Consider the following 22,246-nt stretch of genomic DNA (forward strand, 5'->3'; position numbering starts at 1 on the left):
AGAGCCATTTTTGTCCCTTCTTCCACAAATAATTTTGACCTTTAAAATAAATCAATAAAGATAACACAGCCTATAAAGTTTTTCTATATACAGTTCAACTATACAGTGAGGAAAATAAGTATTTGAGCACCCTGCGATTTTGCAGGTTCTCCCACTTAGAAATCATGGAGGGGTCTGAAATTTTCATCTTAGATGCATGTCCACTGTGAGAGACATAATTAAAAAAAAAAAAAAGTTTTTTTTTTTTAATAATTTATTTGTATGTTACTGCTAGGGGTGGTGGCCAAGTGGTTAATGCGCATGGTTTCAGTGCAGAAGGTTCCGGGTTCAAATCCCACCCCTGCCACATTTCTCCATGCCCAGGAAGGGCATCCGGCGTAAAACCTGTGCCAAATCAACTTGCAGATCCACCTTGGATTTGCTGTGGCGACCCCGAGTGCAAACAAGGGAGCAGCCGAAGGGACTTACTATTTGTATGTTACTGCTGCAAGTAAGTATTTGAACACCTGTGAAAATCAATGTTAATATTTGGTACAGTAGCCTTTGTTTGCAATTCCAGAGGTCAAACGTATCCTGTAGTTTTTCACCAGGTTTTCACACACTGCAGCATGGATTTTCGTCCACTCCTCCATACAGATCTTCTCTAGATCTTTCAGGTTTGGAGTTTCAGCTCCCTCCAAAGATTTTCTATTGAGTTCAGGTCTGGAGACTGGCCAGGCCACTCCAGGACCTTGAAATGCTTCTTACAGAGCCCCTCCTTAGTTGCCCTGGCTGTGTGTTTCGGGTCACTGTCATGCTGGAAGACCCAGCCATGACCCATCTTCAATGCTCTTACTGAGGGAAGGAGGTTGTTTGCCAAAATCTCGCAATACATGACCCCATCCATCCTCCCTTCAATACGGTGCAGTCGTCCTGTCCCCTTTGCAGAAGAGCACCCCCAGAGTATGATGTTTCCACCCCCATGCGTCACGGTTGGGATGGTTTTCTTGGGTTTGTTCTCATCCTCTATAACAGTTGTTGTCTTCTACCAAGCTGCTTGCCTGTTGTCCTGTAGTCCATCCCAGCCTTGTGCAGGTCTACAGTTTTGTCCCTGGTGTCCTTAGACAGCTCTTTGGTCTTGGCTATGGTGGACAGGTTGGAGTTGTGATTGATTGAGTGTGAGGTTGTGATTGATTGAGTGTGTGAACAGGTGTCTTTTATACAGGTAACAAGTTCAAACAGGTGCAGATAATACAGGTAAAGAGTGCAGAATAAGAGGGCTTCTTAAAGAAAAATTAACAGGTCTGTGAGAGACAGAATTCTTGATGGTTGGTAGGTGTTCAAATACTTATTTGCAGCAGTAACATACAAAACAATTATAAAAAAAATCATACATTGAGATTTCCAGATTTTTTTTAGATTATGTCTCTCACAGTGGACATGCACCTAAGATGAAAATTTCAGACCCCTCCATGATTTCTAAGTGGGAGAACTTGCAAAATTGCAGGGTGTTCAAATACTTATTTTCCTCGCTGTATATACATACGAGGTCTGTCAATAAAGTATAGGTCCTTTTTATTTTTTTCAAAAACTATATGGATTTCATTCATATGTTTTTACGTCAGACATGCTTGAACCCTCGTGCGCATGCGTGAGTTTTTCCATGCCTGTCGGTGACGTCATTCGCCTGTGAGCACGCGTTGTGGGAGGAGTCGTCCAGCCCCTCGTCGGAATTCCTTTGTCTGAGAAGTTGCTGAGAGACTGGCGCTTCGTTTGATCAAAATTTTTTCTAAACCTGTGAGACACATCGAAGTGGACACGGTTTGAAAAATTAAACTGGTTTTCGGTGAAAATTTTAACGGCTGATGAGAGATTTTGAGGTGATACTGTCGCTTTAAGGACTTCCCACGGAGTGAGACTCGTGCAGCGCTCTCAGGCGCCGTCGTCAGCCTGTTTCAAGCTGAAAACCTCCACATTTCAGGCTCTATTGATCCAGGACGTCGTGAGAGAACAGAGAAGTTTCAAAAGAAGTCGGTTTCAGCATTTTATCCGGATATTCCACTGTTAAAGGAGATTTTTTTAATGAAAGACGTGCGGACGGATTGCAGCGTCGGCTCGCAGCCGCTGCGATGCTCCGCCACAGGAAAAACACCTCTGTTGGAAGCCTTAAGGACAAGTTGGAACATGTCCTGCCTGTTAAACAATTTCTCATATACTCACTCCACTGAAAGCCATCAAAAGCCGCCTGGATTTTACAAGTGGTTATCAACACGGAGGTGTTTTTCCTGTGCCGCCGCACCGCGTCGGCTGCGTCCCGACGCGCGGACCCGTCCGCACGTCTTTCATTAAAAAAATCTCCTTTAACAGTGGAATATCCGGATAAAATGCTGAAACCGACTTCTTCTGAAACTTCTCTGTTCTCTCACGACGTCCTGGATCAATAGAGCCTGAAATGTGGAGGTTTTCAGCTTGAACAGGCTGATGACGCCGCCTGAGAGCGCTGAGCGACGTCTCGCACCGTGGGAAGTCCTTAAAGCGACAGTATCACCTCAAAATCTCTCATCAGCCGTTAAAATTTTCACCGAAAACCAGCTTAATTTTTCGAACCGTGTCCACTTCGATGTGTCTCACAGGTTTAGAAAAAATTTTGATCAAACAAAGCGCCAGTCTCTCAGCAACTTCTCAGACAAAGGAATTCCGACGAGGGGCTGGATGACTCCTCCCACAAGGAGTGCTCACAGGCGAATGACGTCACCGACAGGCGTGGAAAAACGCATGCACACGAGGGTTCAAGCATGTCTGACGTAAAAACATATGAATGAAATCCATATAGTTTTTGAAAAAAATAAAAAGGACCTACACTTTATTGACAGCCCTCGTGTATATATATATATATATATATATATATATATTTTTTTTTTTTAATTGTTGTTTTGGTTTTGTTTTTTACAACCCCAAATCAGAAAAGTTTGGATAATATGAAAAATGTATGTGTGTGTTTTTCTTTGACTTCTATTTACTGCAGACCTGTATTAAATGAACATGCGAGTCTGTTAGAAAAGCACTTTTTCGGCACATTCCACTGTGACAGAAGATTTGGCCATGAAAAGAGTGGCGGCGAAATTTGTGCCGAAGCTGCTGATGGCGGAGCAAAAGCACCTTCTTGTTGAAATCTCACAGTACATGCTGAACTCCGAAAAATGATGTCCACCTCTTCCACAATTTCTTGGATAGTCACACGACGGTCCCGCATCACCACAGCGTTCACTTTGGAAATGATCTGGTCATTTCAGCATGTTGATGGCCGCCCAGAGCGCGGCTTGCTCTCCACTGTTGTGCGGCCGTCTTTAAACCAGTTGTACCGCTTCTTAATCTGTGTGATGCCCAGAGGATCGTCACCGAAAGCCGTCTGAATCTTCCGAATGGTTTCCACCTGGCTGTCGCCCAGTTTCTGGCAAAACTTGATGCAGTAGCTCTGCTCCAGTCGTTCCACCATTTTCCTTCCAATGAAAATCTGACGAGAGCATAACACACGTCCTCACACAAAGGCTGCTTGCCAGCAAATGACGCAATCGACAGGTGTGAAAAAATTCACGCATGCGCATGAAGATTCAAGGTTGGCTCATGTAAGAACACATGATTCAAATCCATCAGGTTTTTGCAAAAAATAAAAAGGTCGGATACTTTTCTAACAGACATCGTATTTCATGTTTTGTGAGGTCAGCTTTATTTTATTTGGTAATATACATCCATTCCTACATTTAAGGCCTGCAGCTTTTCCCCAGAAACATCAGGGGATGAAAACATGAACATTTCCAACTCACTGAATATTTCTTCAACTTCATTTACATCAATCATTCAGAAATACAAACAGTGTGGTACTTTATAGTAAATCTGTGTCAGGTAGGCAGTTCTCAAAAACTAAATGTCCATGCTGGAAGGAGACAAGTGAGGGAAACCACCAAGACACAACTCTGGAAGAACTTTTGGCTTCTGTGAGTGGAGAAATAATAGGATATAGGAATAGTGCAACATTTTTGTTTTTAGTCTTCATTTTACATATAGTCCCGACTCTTTCTGATTTGTGGTTGTTTTCTGTTTAATTTCTGAAATTACAGAACTGCTTTAAAGAAAAGTGTGAACATTTTATTGTGTTTTAAAACTTTGTAGAACAAATGTAAACACCAAACTCTTATAAAGAAGGAAAAAATACTTGGACACGTGCAGAAAATTTTGATATAAACTGAACAGAACAATGCAGGCTGATTTGACTCCCCATATTTTTAGTATAAATAAATCAGAATAAAATAAGAGGTAACTCACTTTGAAATGAATAAAACATGTAGCTTCAGCTTATAATAACTTTAAAAAATAACAAAAATCAGCAGCTTGTATTTTTATTCTGACTCCAACAAATAAATACCTTTGGAAAATAACAGCTGTTCTCACCTGCTTTTTATGATCTGTGCCTCTGAACATCACTGCACAGCTTCTCTACAGCAGGTTTTTTTTTAACCTGTGTATGCGTAATTTTTGCTCAGTTTATTCATATATGTTCATTTTTTAAGGAATTTTTAAAGGCTATTTGACCGTTTATTTTATTTCATGTCATGATCTCATAAATTCAGTATACGACGCACACATGGTGTGAACAGGTCGGTACCATCAGAGCCACACTGGTAAAGTGCAGAGAGAAGTGAAGGCAGCTCCACGTTTTTTTTTAACATGTTCTTCACTCGGGTTAAAATCCTCTCTCTCTGCTCTGCGCTCACTGTCTCACGTGCACTGATGTTTCTCAGCAGAATGTAACGTCTCGTGCCTCCATTCAGGAATCCTCCTCCCCCACCCTCACAGTCTGCAGCGTTGCCCGACAACCGGCCCTGAATTGGGCCAGATACTGGCCTCTCTCTCCTAGCCCATGATTGGTTGGCGGCCGAGATGCTGACGTCAGCCGGTGCGTCAGCCTCACATTGATGTGGCACGAGCGCTGCACTCCTATTGGTCATTTAGGAGTGGGAAATCTCACTCCAAAATGGAGGCCAGTTTCTGGCCCAATTCATAGCCGGGCCGGTTGTCAGGCTATCTGCAGCCAGTTGATTCCGCGCACACACACACACGGACAGCTCTTAGTCAGTCCCTGATTGTACAAGTTCTCCTACTTAGAAAGATGAGAGAGGTCTGTAATTTTTCATCATAGGTACACTTCAACTATGAGAGACAAAATGAGAAAAAAAATCAGGAAATCACAATGTAGGATTTTTAAAGAATTTATTTTTAAATTATGGTGGAAAATAAGTATTTGGTCACCCACAAACAAACAAGATTTCTGGCTCTCACAGACCTGTAACTTCTTTAAGAAGCTATTCTGCCCTCAACCTGTTACCTGTATTAATGGCACCTGTTTGAACTCGTTATCTGTATAAAAGACACCTGTCCACAGCCTCAAACAGTCAGACTCCAAACTCAACCATGGCCAAGACCAAAGAGCTGTCGAAGGACACCAGGAAGAACATTGTAGATGTGCACCAGGCTGGGAAGAGTGAATCTACAATAGTCAAGCAGGTTGGTGTGAATAAATCAACTGTGGGAGCAATTGTAAGAAAATGAAAGACATACAAGACCATTGTTTCTGTGTAGGCTCTCAGTTGTCCAGGTGGTTTCCATAGTAGAGAAGCTTGAATCTTCGACTGGACTGGGTTGCTTGACGCGAGGACATTTCACTTCAAATCGCAGAAGCTTCCTCAGCTAAAATTCTTGCTCTGGTAGTCTGACTTCTGTACAAGAGTCAAGACAGAAGTCAGACTACCAGAGCAAGAATTTTAGCTGAGGAAGCTTCTGCGATTTGAAGTGAAACGTCCTCGCGTCAAGCAACCCAGTCCAGTCGAAGATTCAAGCTTCTCTACTACAAGACCATTGATAATCTCCCTAGATCTGGGGCTCCACGCAAGATGTCATCCTGTGGGGTCAAAATGATCATGAGAACGGTGAACAAAAATCCCAGAACTACACGGAGGGACCTGATGAATGACCTTGCAGAGAGCTGGGACCAAAGTAACAAAGGCTACACACTACGCAGAGAGGGACTCAAATCCTGCAGTGCCAGGCGTGTCCCCCTGCTTAAGACAGTACATGTCCAGGCCCATCTGAAGTTTGCCAGAGAGCATATGGATGATCCAGAAGAGGACTGGGAGAATATCATGTGGTCAGATGAAACCAAAATAGAACATTTTGGTAAAAACTCAATTAGTCATGTTTGGAGGAAGAAGAATGCTGAGTTGCATCCTAAGAACACAATTTCTACAGTGAAGCATGGGGGTGGAAACATCATGCTTTGGGGCTGTTTTTCTGCAAAGGGGACAGGACGACTGATCCGTGTTAAGGGAAGAATGAACGGGGCCATGTATCATGAGATTTTAAGCCAAAACCTTCCATCAGTGAGAGCATTGAAGATGCAATGTGGCTGGGCCTTCCAGCATGACAATGATCCCAAACACACCACTTGGGCAACGAAGGAGTGGCTCTATAAAAAGCATTTCAAGGTCCTGGAGTGGCCGAGCTAGTCTCCAGACCTCAACCCCATAGAAAATTTGTTGAGGGAGTTGAAAGTCCATGTTGCCCAGCGACAGCCCCAAAACATCACTGCTCTAGAGGAGATCTGCATGGAGGAATGGACCAAAATACCAGCCACAGTGTGTGCAAACCTGGTGAAGACTTAAAGGAAACCTTTGACCTCTGTCATTGCCAACAAAGATTATGTAACAAAGTATTGAGATGAACTTTTGTTATTGACCAAATACTTATTTTCCACCATAATTTACAAAGAAATTCTTTAAACATCCTACAATGTGATTTCCTGGATTTTTTTTCTCATTTTGTCTCTCATAGTTGAAGTGTACCTATGTTGAAAATTAGACCTCTCTCATCTTTCTAAGTAGGAGAACTTGCACAATCAGGGACTGACTAAATACTTTTTTGCCCCACTGTATGTACATTCTCACGGTCAGCACATGGGGGAAATGGTGGCATATTCTGAAAAACCTTTGACCAATTTATGTTTTCATCACTGGTTAAAGATAGTGACAGGTAACCTGAAGTGGATACATTTTATTATTTCTGAATGGCACTTTGTAGGGCGTGGCCTCTTCCTGGCCACTTTTCGGTCAGGATCTCCTAATTATGAGAAAAGCTCAGGTGTCTGAATTGTTATATTATATATATATATTATATTATATTGTTGATATGAATACATTTAGCACTAATTATTGGAACACTGAATTGGTTTGGTAAGCTCATTGACCCTTGACCTCCTTACACAGGTGAATCCAATCATGAGAAAGTGTATTTAAGGTGGCCATTTACAAATGTTTCTCCCCTTTCTATCTCTTCTGAGTGGCAACACGGGAGCCTCTAAACAACTCAAATGACCCGAACACTGACACTCTCAATGAATAGACTAAGTTTGATCCGCATCTGATTCGTATTGCAGATTTACCGAATGTTTGATTTTAACATTGAAAAGCTGTTTTTATCTATATTCTGTATTATAGTTTAGCTTATGAAAGTTTTTTCCAAGGTAAAAATTTGTGGAATTGGAAACTAGTGTTGCTGGAGGTTTGCGCTCTATGATCGCGGTGCTCTATTTCCTACTGTGCATCTCACCGCTGTCACGCTGTCCTTGTACATGTCCTGCACCACCCTCACGTACTTCTCTGCCACTCCAGACTTACACATTTGGTACCACAGCTCTTCACTTGGCACCCTGCCATAAGCTTTCTCATTAGAAATCTGCTTGTACTCAGGACTTTGAGTTCTGACTCTGTATTCTTTTTTCAAATCATCTTTTATTCTGAGTGACAGGATGATCCCTCAAAAGATCTAAAAATAGAGCCTAGGTTGAAAAACATTGTTGTTCCTCTTTACAAAGCACAAATTTCAGGATCCTCCTCAATGGAAGTGGCCTTAGGTTATAAATAATTCAGAGGACTTTACATTCTCAGTTGTAGGATTTTGTTCTTTAAATAATTGGAGATTTCTATTTATTTATTTTGTTCTACAGTCAGAGTCTCTGTTCTCTTGTTGAGTATTGACTCTTCTCATGTCTTCCCTCAGCTGGCAGGGGGTGCTGTGATGGCAGTGGGTGTTTGGACCTTGGTAGAGAAGAATGACTACATCAGCCTTCTCTCCTCCAAGACTTATGCTGCCTCTGCCTACATACTGGTCCTGGCTGGAGTGATCGTCATGGTAACAGGCTTGCTGGGTTGCTGTGCTACCTTCAAGGAACATCAGAAGTTACTGCAAGTGGTAAGAGCTCATATCAGGTAGCGAGATAACAGAATTGGTACTTAGGGACTGTAAATGTCAGCAACATGTAGAGTAGAAATTACTTGTGCTGTAGAACTAGGTCTGAAAGTAATTAACACTTAATAATGGGTTCCATATGCTTTACTTGCAATAACTGCATCAAGCTTGTAACTCATTGACTCACCACATTCTTGGTTCCTAAACAGTGGGTCAACCCTCCAAGTCTGGTCTGCTCGAGGTTTCTTCCTCAACATCATCAGAGGCAGTGTTGTTTTTTCCTTACCACCGTTGCCTGTGTTTTTCCTCTTGGGCAGGGGTGGGTAATTATTTATTTATGTATAAGGGCCAAATGAGAAACAGGAAGTATTGTGGAGGGCTGGGCCAAAAGGCTAAACTCAAGTCTGCACAATAATCATGTTATTCCTACATATAAAAAGCAGTACATAGCATGATTTTGGCAAACTGTTAGATGTTCTGATTAGGCAATGAAAATAAGAGGTTATTTTACAAAAATGTAATTTATATAGTCAAATTTTCCAAGAAAATAGTTAACAAAATGTGAAACATTTCTGACTCATTACATTTGTGATCATTTTCAGTCACATTGACCCCAAAACACATTTTAGTGCAGCGGATAACTGAAAAAAAAAATGCTTCAAATGGTGATGCAAGCACCAAATTTGGCACACATACTCCTTAGACATTACTCTTTTAAAAATGCCGGGTACCCACGTGAACTTTCAATAGGCGGCCAAGACGGGTCAATTGAAGTATTACAAAGGGGTCAGAATTTAAAAATGCTCCAGTCATATTGAAAGGTATTCCATATTATTTGTCTGATCATAAAGATTCTAAAAAGGTATCGTTTGGACTATCTGTGAATGAAGTCCGGGATAAAGTTGGTGGCCTATCCCATGTAATCCCTGAACTGAGGTGTGCTGACTTTAATGTTTGCCCCATGCGAGGCTACAGGGGCCAAGAGTCAAGTCAGGGAAGCCGAGAGCAGAGCGAGGGGACCGGGCGGAGCCAACGCCGTGTACACCGCCGACCTGAGCTCCACGATGGGGACGCCTCAGCCATCAGTGTAGGAAGCGTAAGCACGGGGGAAAGCGAGGAGGTCTGCTCGTTAAACTCCGCGGATGCCCCTGCAAAGTCCCGTTGCCGTCTATTTACTTGGCGAATGTCCAGTCTCTGCCAAACAAGATGGATGACCTGCTGAGCCGCATCCAGACCCAGCGCGAGGCCAGAGATTGCTCCGTGTACTGCCTGTCGGAGACATGGCTCTGCAGTGAGGTGCCAGACTCTGCCATTCAGCCGCCGGGCTTCTCTATTTACCGCTCCGACAGAGTGAGAGAACGCACCGGGAAGTCAAAAGGAGGAGGTGTGTGTTTTTTTTATTAATGAACGCTGGTGCACGGACACCGTTATAATGAATCAAACTTGCACAGCTAACCTGGAGTGCCTTGTCATCAAATGTCGCCCCTTTTATCACCCCGGGAATTTTCTGTAATGTTTTTATGCGCTGTCTACATTCATCCACGGGCTGACACTTCTGATGCTCTTAGTGATTTGAGTGACATCATACATACTTATGAAAACTCTCACCCAAACTCAGTGATTATTGTGGCTGGGGACTTTAATAAAAGTAACTTTAAAACGGTCTCACCTAACTATTGTCAGCATGTGAAACCCCCCACAAGGGGGGCACATATTTTAGACCACTGTTACAGTAACGTTAAATCAGCTTATAAGTCCCTACTTAGACCCCCCTTTGGCAAGTCAGATCACTCCTCCATTCTTCTGCTTCCTTCATACATTCAGAGGAGTAGACAACTGAAGCCAATAACCCGCACTGTACAGTGTTGGACCAGGGACAGTGAGGTTCAACTCCAAGGCTGCTTTGATGCGACAGATTGGTCTGTCCTCCAGTCAGAGGATCTGGACGAATACTGCGATGCTATTATTGGATATATTAATTTTTGCATCGATATATGTGTCTCGCAGAGGGTTATCACACATCATCCTAGTCAGAAACCTTGGATTAATGCTGATGTGAGACAAAAATTAAAGGAGCGTGCCAGGGCTTTTAAATCTGGTGACCATGCTGCTTGCAAGCAAGCCAGATACTCTTTGGAGCGGTCTATTAGAGCCGCAAAGCGCTCCTGGGGTGACAAAATGGAAGGTTGCCTCAATGCAGATGACCCACATCTGGGACTGAATGCTGCAACCACATGGAAACCTAAAGGAGCGAACATTACTGACTTTGATCCCTCATTGCCAAATGATCTTAATCAGTTTTATTGTAGATTTGAAACTGGGAACACTGAGCCTGTTGTCTTTTCATTTGAGCAGAGTGGACTTACCATCACTCTGGAAGAAGTCCAAAGGGTTTTGTCCAGGACCAAGGTGAGGAAGGCCCCTGGACCGGACAGAATCCCACCCCGGGTGCTCAAACTGTGTGCAGAGCAACTAGCTCCTGTTTTAACAGACCTTTTTAACTTGTCACTGCGGTACTGTACTGTCCCTTTATCTTTTAAAAAGTCAGACATAATACCAGTACCTAAGAAGATGCCTGTGACCTGTTTTAATGACTATCGGCCTGTGGCCTTAACCTCTGTTTTAATGAAGACTTTTGAGCATCTGGTGTTGGACTATATTAAAAGTCCAATACCAGTGTCTGTGGACCCGCTCCAATTTGCTTACAGACGCAACAGGAGTGTCAAAGATACCATCTCCTTCACGCTGAACTCTGTGTACAAGCATTTGGACAAAGGAAAATCTTATTTCCGTATGCTTTTCATAGAGTACAGCTCTGCTTTAATTCTCTTGTTCCAGTGCAGCTCATTCACAAATTGAAAACTCTTGGCTTATGTGATGCCATTTGAAAGTGGATTTTAAACTTTTTAAGTGGTAGACCACAGAGGGTTAAAATTAACAACTGTTTTTCAAATGTACTTCTTGTGAATACAGGTTCTCCGCAAGGATGTATTCTAAGTCCTCTGCTCTACACTTTGTACACATATGATTGTGTTGCATCTTTTCCCAATAATATGATCATCAAATATGCAGATGATACTACTATTATTGGTCTTGTTAATTCAGATGGTGATGACTCTAACTATCGGTCAGAGGTTCAGTATTTGTTCCAGTGGAGTGAACAAAATCATTTAGTTCTTAATACTTCCAAAACAAATGAACTGATTATTGATTTTGGGAAAAGCAATGTTCACTTGCCTATTATTATTAATAACACAGAGGTACAGAGGGTTGACAGTGTGAAATTTCTTGGTGTGACCCTTTCTAATGATTTGAGCTGGCATGCTAACACTCAAGCTATTGCCAAAAAGTCCAGACAGCGGCTCTATTTTCTACGTAAACTTAAGGAGTTTACTCTAAATAAGCACATTCTTTTAAATTTTTATCACTGTGCTGTTGAAAGTCTCCTTATAAACTGTATCTCTGTATGGTTTGGAAATCTTACATGTAAAGAAAAAAAAGTTTTAAACAGAGTGGTGCGTTCTGCTCGCAGGGTAATAGGCTGTGAGCTGCCAGCCCTGGAGGACATTTTTAAAGGCAGGCTTCTTTCGTGGGCATTACTGATCATTAATGACCCCACCCATCCTGCTAAGAATATATTTGAGCTTCTTCCTTCTGGGAGACGCTATCGTTCTATTAAATGCACCACGTCTCGCCATGTAAACAGCTTCTTTCCACAAGCTGTGATGGCTTTGAACTGTGCACACTGACTGACAAGCACTTTACTATTTTTATTATCTCTTATTGCTCTTATTGCTTTTATTGTGGCAAGTGTTATCTATTTATTCATTTATTATTTATTATGTCTTTGTGTCCATGTTTTTAAAATGTATGTTTATGCACACTAAGCTCTTGCAACATTTTTTCCAATGTAGTTTACTGCAAATGGCAAATAAACTGAACTGAACTGAATGGTCTGGAGTTATGGAGTAAAAACAGCAAGAACACTGAGAAAGGTCAATTTCAGTTTCTACAGGGGTCAAAAGTTAAAGTTGCTCCAATTTTGGTAAAACGTGGTGCAAATTACTGGTTGAGCTAATAGGACTAATAAATGGAATAGTTTTGACTGTGTTGCGTGCTTGGTTTGCAAAGTAAAGGTTAAACAATATCAGCATCCATTGAATTCTATGACATGTCAATCAATCAATCAATCAATTTTTTTTATATAGCGCCAAATCACAACAAACAGTTGCCCCAAGGCGCTTTATATTGTAAGGCAAGGCCATACAATAATTACGTAAAAACCCCAACGGTCAAAACGACCCCCTGTGAGCAAGCACTTGGCTACAGTGGGAAGGAAAAACTCCCTTTTAACAGGAAGAAACCTCCAGCAGAACCAGGCTCAGGGAGGGGCAGTCTTCTGCTGGGACTGGTTGGGGCTGAGGGAGAGAACCAGGAAAAAGACATGCTGTGGAGGGGAGCAGAGATCGATCACTAATGATTAAATGCAGAGTGGTGCATACAGAGCAAAAAGAGAAAGAAACAGTGCATCATGGGAACCCCCCAGCAGTCTATGTCTATAGCAGCATAACTAAGGGATGGTTCAGGGTCACCTGATCCAGCCCTAACTATAAGCTTTAGCAAAAAGGAAAGTTTTAAGCCTAATCTTAAAAGTAGAGAGGGTGTCTGTCTCCCTGATCTGAATTGGGAGCTGGTTCCAGAGGAGAGGAGCCTGAAAGCTGAAGGCTCTGCCTCCCATTCTACTCTTACAAACCCTAGGAACTACAAGTAAGCCTGCAGTCTGAGAGCGAAGCGCTCTATTGGGGTGATATGGTACTATGAGGTCCCTAAGATAAGATGGGACCTGATTATTCAAAACCTTATAAGTAAGAAGAAGAATTTTAAATTCTATTCTAGAATTAACAGGAAGCCAATGAAGAGAGGCCAATATGGGTGAGATATGCTCTCTCCTTCTAGTCCCCGTCAGTACTCTAGCTGCAGCATTTTGAATTAACTGAAGGCTTTTTAGGGAACTTTTAGGACAACCTGATAATAATGAATTACAATAGTCCAGCCTAGAGGAAATAAATGCATGAATTAGTTTTTAAGCATCACTCTGAGACAAGACCTTTCTGATTTTAGAGATATTGCGTAAATGCAAAAAAGCAGTCCTACATATTTGTTTAATATGCGCTTTGAATGACATATCCTGATCAAAAATGACTCCAAGATTTCTCACAGTATTACTAGAGGTCAGGGTAATGCCATCCAGAGTAAGGATCTGGTTAGACACCATGTTTCTAAGATTTGTGGGGCCAAGTACAATAACTTCAGTTTTATCTGAGTTTAAAAGCAGGAAATTAGAGGTCATCCATGTCTTTATGTCTGTAAGACAATCCTGCAGTTTAGCTAATTGGTGTGTGTCCTCTGGCTTCATGGATAGATAAAGCTGGGTATCATCTGCGTAACAATGAAAATTTAAGCAATACCGTCTAATAATACTGCCTAAGGGAAGCATATATAAAGTGAATAAAATTGGTCCTAGCACAGAACCTTGTGGAACTCCATAATTAACTTTAGTCTGTGAAGAAGATTCCCCATTTACATGAACAAATTGTGACATATGCTGCCCTGTAACATGATAACTAAGCATGATACATGATGCAAACTATTCCTTTTTAAAACTGTATTCACCCAACTAATAATTTGCATCACTTTTTACCAAAATTGGAGCAGCTTTAACTTTTGACCCCTGTACAAATTGAAATTGACCTTTGTCACTGTTCTTGCTGTTTTTACCCCATAACTCCGGAACATTCATTCACAGATAGTCCAAACTATACCTTTTTGAAATCTTTATGATCAGACAAATAATATGGAATACCTTTCAATATGATTGGAGCATTTTTAAATTCTGACCCCTGTGTAATACTTCAACTAACCCCATCTTGGCAGCCTATTGAAAGTTCACGTGGGTACCTGGCATGTTTAAAAGAGTAATGTCTAAGGAGTATGTGTGCCAAATTTGGTGCTTGCATCACCATTTGAAGGATCCCTCAGTAAATATTCACTTATCTGCTGCACTATTTTGAGTTTAATATACTGTTGAAACTGAAACTTCAGGCCCTTCACACATAAACACGATTGAAGTCGAGTAGTGCACGAACGAGGAATTACATGCCAGTTGTGAAAAATCGGCTCCACCTCCAACACCTCGTACATGTGTTGCTACAACTATTCATGCACACCAGCGGCTGAAAGACAGAGTGTGCCCTGTGAGAGCCCATCGATCCCTCTCACAGCAGGTGTCGGGCAAATTCCAGGTGACACACACGAATATCTAACACCGCTCGCTGGGCACTTAGAAAATGTGATGCCATTCACGTTGTCAGCACAAAATATTGAGCACATGGCCACTTTTGAGCTGGCTGTGGAATTTGCCTCAGTGCTTTATGACTGTGGAGTTGCCAAGCAACACGCATGTGGCATGCCAGAGTGTCGGCTCCCCCCTCAGCACGTGGCGTGCGTGTGTATCGTGCATGTGTTGTGCCCCCCCCCCCCCCCCCCCCCCACACACACACACACACAAAACACGTGGCGTGTGGGGGAGCACACTTGCATGACATGCTGATATGCATGTACAGATGGGGAGCGGCCAGCCTGAGCGCCTCCCAGCTGATCGCCAGCCTCACTGACAGCTGGAAATGACGGCTCAGTGAACACGACGTGTCACATTAAAAACAGAGACCACAGCCAGCATGCTGCAGGACTACAAGCCAACAATGCGACAGATATGCCACTTTCAATCACATATCACCAAAGATACGTTGTAACAAATGCCGTTTTGTCAGTTATTACGGCGCTTTTTTTTTTTCACCATGAAGATGACAAAAACTTCCTCTGCGTCTACATTATCTAATTTCTCTTTTTTTTCTTGAATACGTTTATCTCCTTTTTTCCCCACAGCAGCTGAGCAATGTGGTTCCACAAAAGCCTGCGCACCAAAAGCGCATGAATGTGAAAGCAAAACATTCACGATCATGGGACCGAAAGTGGGTATAAAACCAAACAGTCTCTGGCACTGGATCCATGGGCTCATCAACCATCTCTGTCTAGATAAAGCTGGGTATCATCTGCATAACATTGAAAATTTAAGCAATGCCGTCTAATAATACTGCCTAAGGGAAGCATGTATAAAGTGAATAAAATTGGTCCTAGCACAGAACCTTGTGGAACTCCATAATTAACCTTAGTCTGTGAAGAAGATTCCCCATTTACATGAACAGTTTGTAATCTATTAGATAAATATGATTCAAACCACCGCAGCGCAGTGCCTTTAATACCTATGGCATGCTCTAATCTCTGTAATAAAATTTTATGGTCAACAGTATCAAAAGCAGCACTGAGGTCTAACAAAACAAGCACAGAGATGAGTCCACTGTCTGAGGCCATAAGAAGATCATTTGTAACCTTCACTAATGCTGTTTCTGTACTATGATGAATTCTAAAACCTGACTGAAACTCTTCAAATAGACCATTCCTCTGCAGGTGATCAGTTAGCTGTTTTACAACTACCCTTTCAAGAATTTTTGAGAGAAAAGGAAGGTTGGAGATTGGCCTATAATTAGCTAAGATAGCTGGGTCAAGTGATGGCTTTTTAAGTAATGGTTTAATTACTGCCACCTTAAAAGCCTGTGGTACATAGCCAACTAATAAAGATAGATTGATCATATTTAAGATCGAAGCATTAAATAATGGTAGGGCTTCCTTGAGCAGCCTGGTAGGAATGGGGTCTAATAGACATGTTGATGGTTTGGATGAAGTAACTAATGAAAATAACTCAGACAGAACAATCGGAGAGAAAGAGTCTAACCAAATACCGGCATCACTGAAAGCAGCCAAAGATAACGATACGTCTTTGGGATGGTTATGAGTAATTTTTTTCTCTAATAGTTAAAATTTTATTAGCAAAGAAAGTCATGAAGTCATTACTAGTTAAAGTTAAAGGAATACTCGGCTCAATAGAGCTCTGACTCTTTGTCAGCCTGGCTACAGTGCTGAAAAGAAACCTGGGGTTGTTCTTATTTTCTTCAATTAGTGATGAGTAGTAAGATGTCCTAGCTTTACGGAGGGCTTTTTTATAGAGCAACAGACTCTTTTTCCAGGCTAAGTGAAGATCTTCTAAATTAGTGAGACGCCATTTCCTCTCCAACTTACGGGTTATCTGCTTTAAGCTGCGAGTTTGTGAGTTATACCACAGAGTCAGGCACTTCTGATTTAAAGCTCTCTTTTTCAGAGGAGCTACAGCATCCAAAGTTGTCTTAAGTGAGGATGTAAAACTATTGACGAGATACTCTATCTCACTTACAGAGTTTAGGTAGCTACTCTGCACTGTGTTGGTATATGGCATTAGAGAACATAAAGAAGGAATCATATCCTTAAACCTAGTTACAGCGCTTTCTGAAAGACTTCTAGTGTAATGAAACTTATTCCCCACTGCTGGGTAGTCCATCAGAGTAAATGTAAATGTTATTAAGAAATGATCAGACAGAAGGGAGTTTTCAGGGAATACTGTTAAGTCTTCAATTTCCATACCATAAGTCAGAACAAGATCTAAGATATGATTAAAGTGGTGGGTGGACTCATTTACTTTTTGAGCAAAGCCAATAGAGTCTAATAATAGATTAAATGCAGTGTTGAGGCTGTCATTCTCAGCATCTGTGTGGATGTTAAAATCGCCCACTATAATTATCTTATCTGAGCTAAGCACTAAGTCAGACAAAAGGTCTGAAAATTCACAGAGAAACTCACAGTAACGACCAGGTGGACGATAGATAATAACAAATAAAACTGGTTTTTGGGACTTCCAATTTGGATGGACAAGACTAAGAGACAAGCTTTCTCGGGGGTGTTGACTCATTTAAACTAACATATTCATCCTGCTGTAACCAGGTTTCTGTAAGGCAGAATAAATCAATATGTTGATCAATTATTATATAATTTACTAACAGGGACTTAGAAGAGAGAGACCTAATGTTTAATAGACCACATTTAACTGTTTTAGTCTGTGGTGCAGTTGAAGGTGCTATATTATTTTTTCTTTTTGAATTTTTATGCTTAAATAGATTTTTGCTGGTTATTGGTGGTCTGGGAGCAGGCACCGTCTCTACGGGGATGGGGTAATGAGGGGATGGCAGGGGGAGAGAAGCTGCAGAGAGGTGTGTAAGACTACAACTCTGCTTCCTGGTCCCAACCCTGGATAGTCACGGTTTGGAGGATTTAAGAAAATTGGCCAGATTTCTAGAAATGAGAGCTGCTCCATCCAAAGTGGGATGGATGCCGTCTCTCCTAACAAGACCAGGTTTTCCCCAGAAGCTTTGCCAATTATCTATCAAGCCCACCTCATTTTTTGGACACCACTCAGACAGCCAGCAATTCAGGGAGAACATGCGGCTAAACATGGCACGTGAAGATTACACTGTGAAACAAATCGTTATCTAGTTAACTAGATCAATCTAACTGCGCAGATTAAACAGCTAACAGATACAGCAAAACACCGCTGTGCTCCGGAACAGGAAGTGATACAATACCGCAGTGAGAGCCAACCACCAGTAGAGGCAAGCAAGAGCCAAAAAAAAAGAAAAAAAAAAACACTTGTCCACTGTCGATTTTGCAGGTTTTCCCACCTGCAAAGACTGTAGAGGTCTGTAATTTTTATCATAGGTTCACTTCAACTGTGAGAGACAGAATCTAAAAAAAAAAGTTCAGAAAATCACATTGTATGATTTTTAAATAATTAATTTGCATTTTATTGCATAAAATAAGTATTTGAACACCTACCAACCAACAAGGAATTCTGTCTCTCACAGACCTGTTAATTTTTCTTTAAGAAGCCCTCTTATTCTGCACTCTTTACCTGTATTAATTGCACCTGTTTGAACTTGTTACCTGTATAAAAGACACCTGTTCACACACTCAATCAATCACACTCCAACCTGTCCACCATAGCCAAGACCAAAGAGCTGTCTAAGGACACCAGGGACAAAACTGTAGACCTGCACAAGGCTGGGATGGACTACAGGACAACAGGCAAGCAGCTTGGTAGAAGACAACAACTGTTATGATTATTTATTAGAAAGTGGAAGAAACACAAGATGACTGTCAATCTCCCTTGGTCTGGGATTCCATGCAAGATCTCACTTTGTGGGGTAAGGATGATTCTGAGAAAGCTCAGAACTACACAGGAGAACCTGGTCAATGACCTGAAGAGAGCTGGGACCACAGTCACAAAGATTACATTAGTAACACATGATGCTGTCATGGTTTAAAATCCTGCAGGGCAGCAAGGTCCCCCTGCTCAAGCCAGCACATGTCCAGGCCCGTTTGAAGTTCACCAGTGACCATCTGGATGATCCAGAGGAGGCATGGGAGAAGGTCATGTGGTCAGATGAGACCAGAATAGAGCTTTTTGGAATCAACTCAACTTACCATGTTTAGAGGATGAGAACAACCCCAAGAAAACCATCCCAACCGTGAAGCATGGGGGTGGAAACATCATACTCTGGGGGTGCTCTTCTGCAAAGGGGACAGGACGACTGCACCGTATTGAAGGGAGGATGGATGGGGTCATGTATTGAGATTTTGGCAAACAACCTCCTTCCCTCGGTAAGAGCACTGAAGATGCGTCATGGCTGGGTCTTCCAGCATGACAATGACCCCAAACACACAGCCAGGGCAACTAAGGAGGGGCTCTGTAAGAAGCATTTCAAGGTCCTGGAGTGGCCTGGCCAGTCTCCAGACCTGAACTCAATAGAAAATCTTTGGAGGGAGCTGAAACTCCAAACCTGAAAGATCTAGAGAAGATCTGTATGGAGGAGTGGACCAAAATCCCTGATGCAGTGTGTGAAAACCTGGTGAAAATCTACAGGAAACGTTTGACCTCTGTAATTGCAAACAAAGGTTCCTGTACAGGGGTCAAAAGTTAAAGTTGCTCCAATTTTGGTAAAAAGTGATGCAAATTATTGGTTGAGCTAATAGGATTAATAAATGGAATAGCGTTGACAGTGCTGAATGTTTGGTCTCCAAAGTAAAGGTCAAACAAGGTCTACGTCTATTGGATTCTATGACATGTGACATATGTTACCCCGTAACGTAATAAGTAAGGATGATACATGGTCCAAACTATTCCTTTTTAGAACTCAACTAGTAATTTGCATCATGTTTTACCAAAATTGGAGCAACTTTAACTTTTGACCCCTGTACAAAATGAAACTGACCTTTGTCACCATTCTTGCTGTTTTATCCTGTAACAACGTGGAATTCAGTTATGTCTACCTCAGCCCTCATCTCTAGAATGCTACTCAATATGTTTCATATTTCTGTAGCTTGTCAAAATGCCAGAGTTGTTGAGACTATAATTTTTACTAATAATACTAAATATACAAGATTTGCACAAAAACAATAAAGTTTATCAGTTTGAACATTCAATATCTTGTCTTTGTGGTGTATTCAATTGAATATAGGTTGAAGAGGATTTGAAAATCATTGTATTTTTTTTTATTTACATTTTTTTACACATTTTTTACACATTTTACACAACGTCCCAACTTCATTGGGGTTGTGTTTATTTCTCCTCTAAACTTGGACATTCTGACATGGACTTCGATGAGTGACTCGATTTTGTAGCCAGGCTCAAGCTGCCATTCAAAGATTGGCAAATTTCAGCATTTGTTTCTTTATCAAGACTGTGGATCGGCAACTAGCATTAATCCAACTGAGTAAGCACAATAAAAGAAGGAATTCAATTCAATTTTCAATTTATTTGGACAGCATTTATGAACTGCATTTATATAGCCGTTTTTCCATCTACATCAGACACTCAAAGTGCTTTACAGTAATGCCTCACATTCACCCCAATGTCATGCTGCTGCCATACAAGGTGCTCACTACACCCCGGGAGCAACAGGGGATTAAGGACCTTGCCCAAGGGCTCTTAGTGATTTTCCAGTCAGGCTGGGATTTGAACCGAGAATCTTCTGGTCTCAAGCCCAACACTTTAATGACTAGACCTGGAATCACCAAATGGCAGACCTCGGTCCGGATCTGGACTGAGTGATGGTTCTGGCCAGACCTGTGACCAATCTCTGATAAATTCACGAGAACAGATCATTTTCATGGACCATTTTTTTCTGACGGTCGCAGCAGTGGACAGCGGGCGCTGCTACTCCAGTTAATACGACAATCGCCTCACTTAGTTGAGCCAATCAAACTGTTTGTTTATCCTGCGCAGCAGTTGAGAATGGCACTGACTCCATTATCAACCAAGATTTAAATTACTGGCAGGGCAGTCACATGCCATTTGTCTCATTAAGTAAAAAAAAAAAAGCATTAATTAAAAGAGAAAAGATGCTGTTCAAAGCTCTGTTTGCACTTGTGTTTTTTTTTAGGCTGGGGCCTCTTTAATTTAAGAGAAAAAGAAGACAAAAATGTTTAGTCAGTGCTCTGTTTGCACTTGTGTTTTTTCCTGAAAACAGACTTTATTTCTAGTTTCTGAAGATGTTGACTTTTTTACTTGAAGTGTAGGCCTCCAGTTCTTTAGGCTGGGACCTCTTTAATTTAAGAAAAAAAGGGTTTTCAACTCTGTTTGCAGTTTTTTCATTTACAGTATTTTCTGGACTATAGAGCACACCTCAATCAATATAAGCCACACCCACAAAGTTTTTTTTAAAAAATGGAAATGTACATATATAAGCCGCACCGGGCTAAAAGCCGCTGATATCTACTGATTACATAGTTTAACTGAACTGATAACTTTCTGAATTTTCACTTTCAGCACTTTTATGCCTGTAGCATAAAAGTGCTGATCAAACAAAACAGAAAAATGATTGATTGGTTTATTCATCGCCGTCCTGCGCACTGAAACCACTGAAGTTGTCGGAGTTGAACAGCCTCAGAAGAGCTTCGTCACATACCTTTTCTGTATCGCTGTCATCCCGGGGTGAAGCTGGCTCTGAAGCTGTGGTGCCGTCTTCAGGCAGCAGTCCAGCCTTTTGGAACCCATTGGTGATGGTAGATTCCTTCACGCTGCTCCACGCTGTTACGATCCACTGACAGACATCAGGAAATGATGCCCTTCGCATGCGGCCAGTTTTTGTGAGGATTTATCGCCGCTAGTCATCCAAGCTTCCCATTCACCACGGAGTGCTGCTTTAAACGCTCGATTCACACTGATGTCCAGGGGTTGCACAAACTTTGTTGTACCTCCAGGAATCACAGCAGGAATTGAGTTGGTTCTCTTGATGACTGCTTTCACCGAATCTGTGATGTGGGCCCTCATACTGTCCAAAACAAGCAGCGCTTTTTTCCGGTGAAAAAATCCTCCTGGGCGCTTTCCGTAGCACTCCGTTAACCAGTCCTTCATTAGACTTTCTAGCATCCATCCTTTCTGGTTGACTTTAACCACAATGTCCTTCGGGAGTTGGTCTTTCAGCAGAGATTTGTGCTTAAAAATTACCATCGAGGGAAGCTTCTTTCCAGATGCGGTGCAGCCCAGGACACAGGTGAAATGTGTCCTCTCGTGTCCGGTGGTTTTTACCATAATGGATGATGCACCTGTCTAGTTTACAGTCCTGATCAGAGGCAGATCAAATGTCAATGGCACTTCATCCATATTTATAATGTTGTCTGGTGGCGGGTAAAGAAAAATCCACAGAAAAGCCGCACCTCATTATAAGCCGCATGGTTCAAAGTGTGGGAAAAAAGTAGCGGCTTATAGTCTGGAAAATACAGTATTTTATTCTCAGGTTTCTGTTTTCTTTAATTTGAAATAAAGGCTGTACATTTTGCCCGGGACTATTTTGTTTATGCTAAAGGAGTGAGCTGTGCACTTTGTTAAACTTTCCCTGTATTGAAAATTGACAATAAATACTGTTGAATCAATATGACAATGTGTACATTGGTTAAGGCCGTAAGACACAAGCTGGACTTCGGA

The 22,246-nt window shown here is 41.7% G+C and overlaps 1 protein-coding gene and 1 long non-coding RNA gene across 4 annotated transcripts in view; one reads left to right on the top strand and one right to left on the bottom strand.

Annotated features, from left to right (window-relative positions):
• The window catches only part of LOC117501387 (CD151 antigen-like), a 114,594-nt gene that overhangs the window by 62,321 nt on the left and 30,027 nt on the right, over window positions 1-22,246 (top strand). For all 3 annotated transcript variants that reach the window (XM_034160273.1, XM_034160256.1, XM_034160264.1), the window contains one exon: window positions 8,089-8,280. In XM_034160273.1, coding sequence (XP_034016164.1) covers window positions 8,089-8,280 — 192 coding nt within the window. The remainder of the gene's footprint in view (window positions 1-8,088; window positions 8,281-22,246) is intronic.
• LOC117501403 lies at window positions 744-20,516 on the bottom strand. Its single transcript, XR_004558028.1, has 3 exons — window positions 20,325-20,516; window positions 17,151-17,153; window positions 744-757 (listed from the first exon to the last, which is right to left on the bottom strand). It is a non-coding gene; the product is annotated as an uncharacterized LOC117501403 (long non-coding RNA).

This window comes from Thalassophryne amazonica, chromosome 2 (genome assembly GCF_902500255.1).
Source record: "Thalassophryne amazonica chromosome 2, fThaAma1.1, whole genome shotgun sequence".
In the NCBI taxonomy this organism is placed as follows: Eukaryota; Metazoa; Chordata; class Actinopteri; order Batrachoidiformes; family Batrachoididae; genus Thalassophryne; species Thalassophryne amazonica.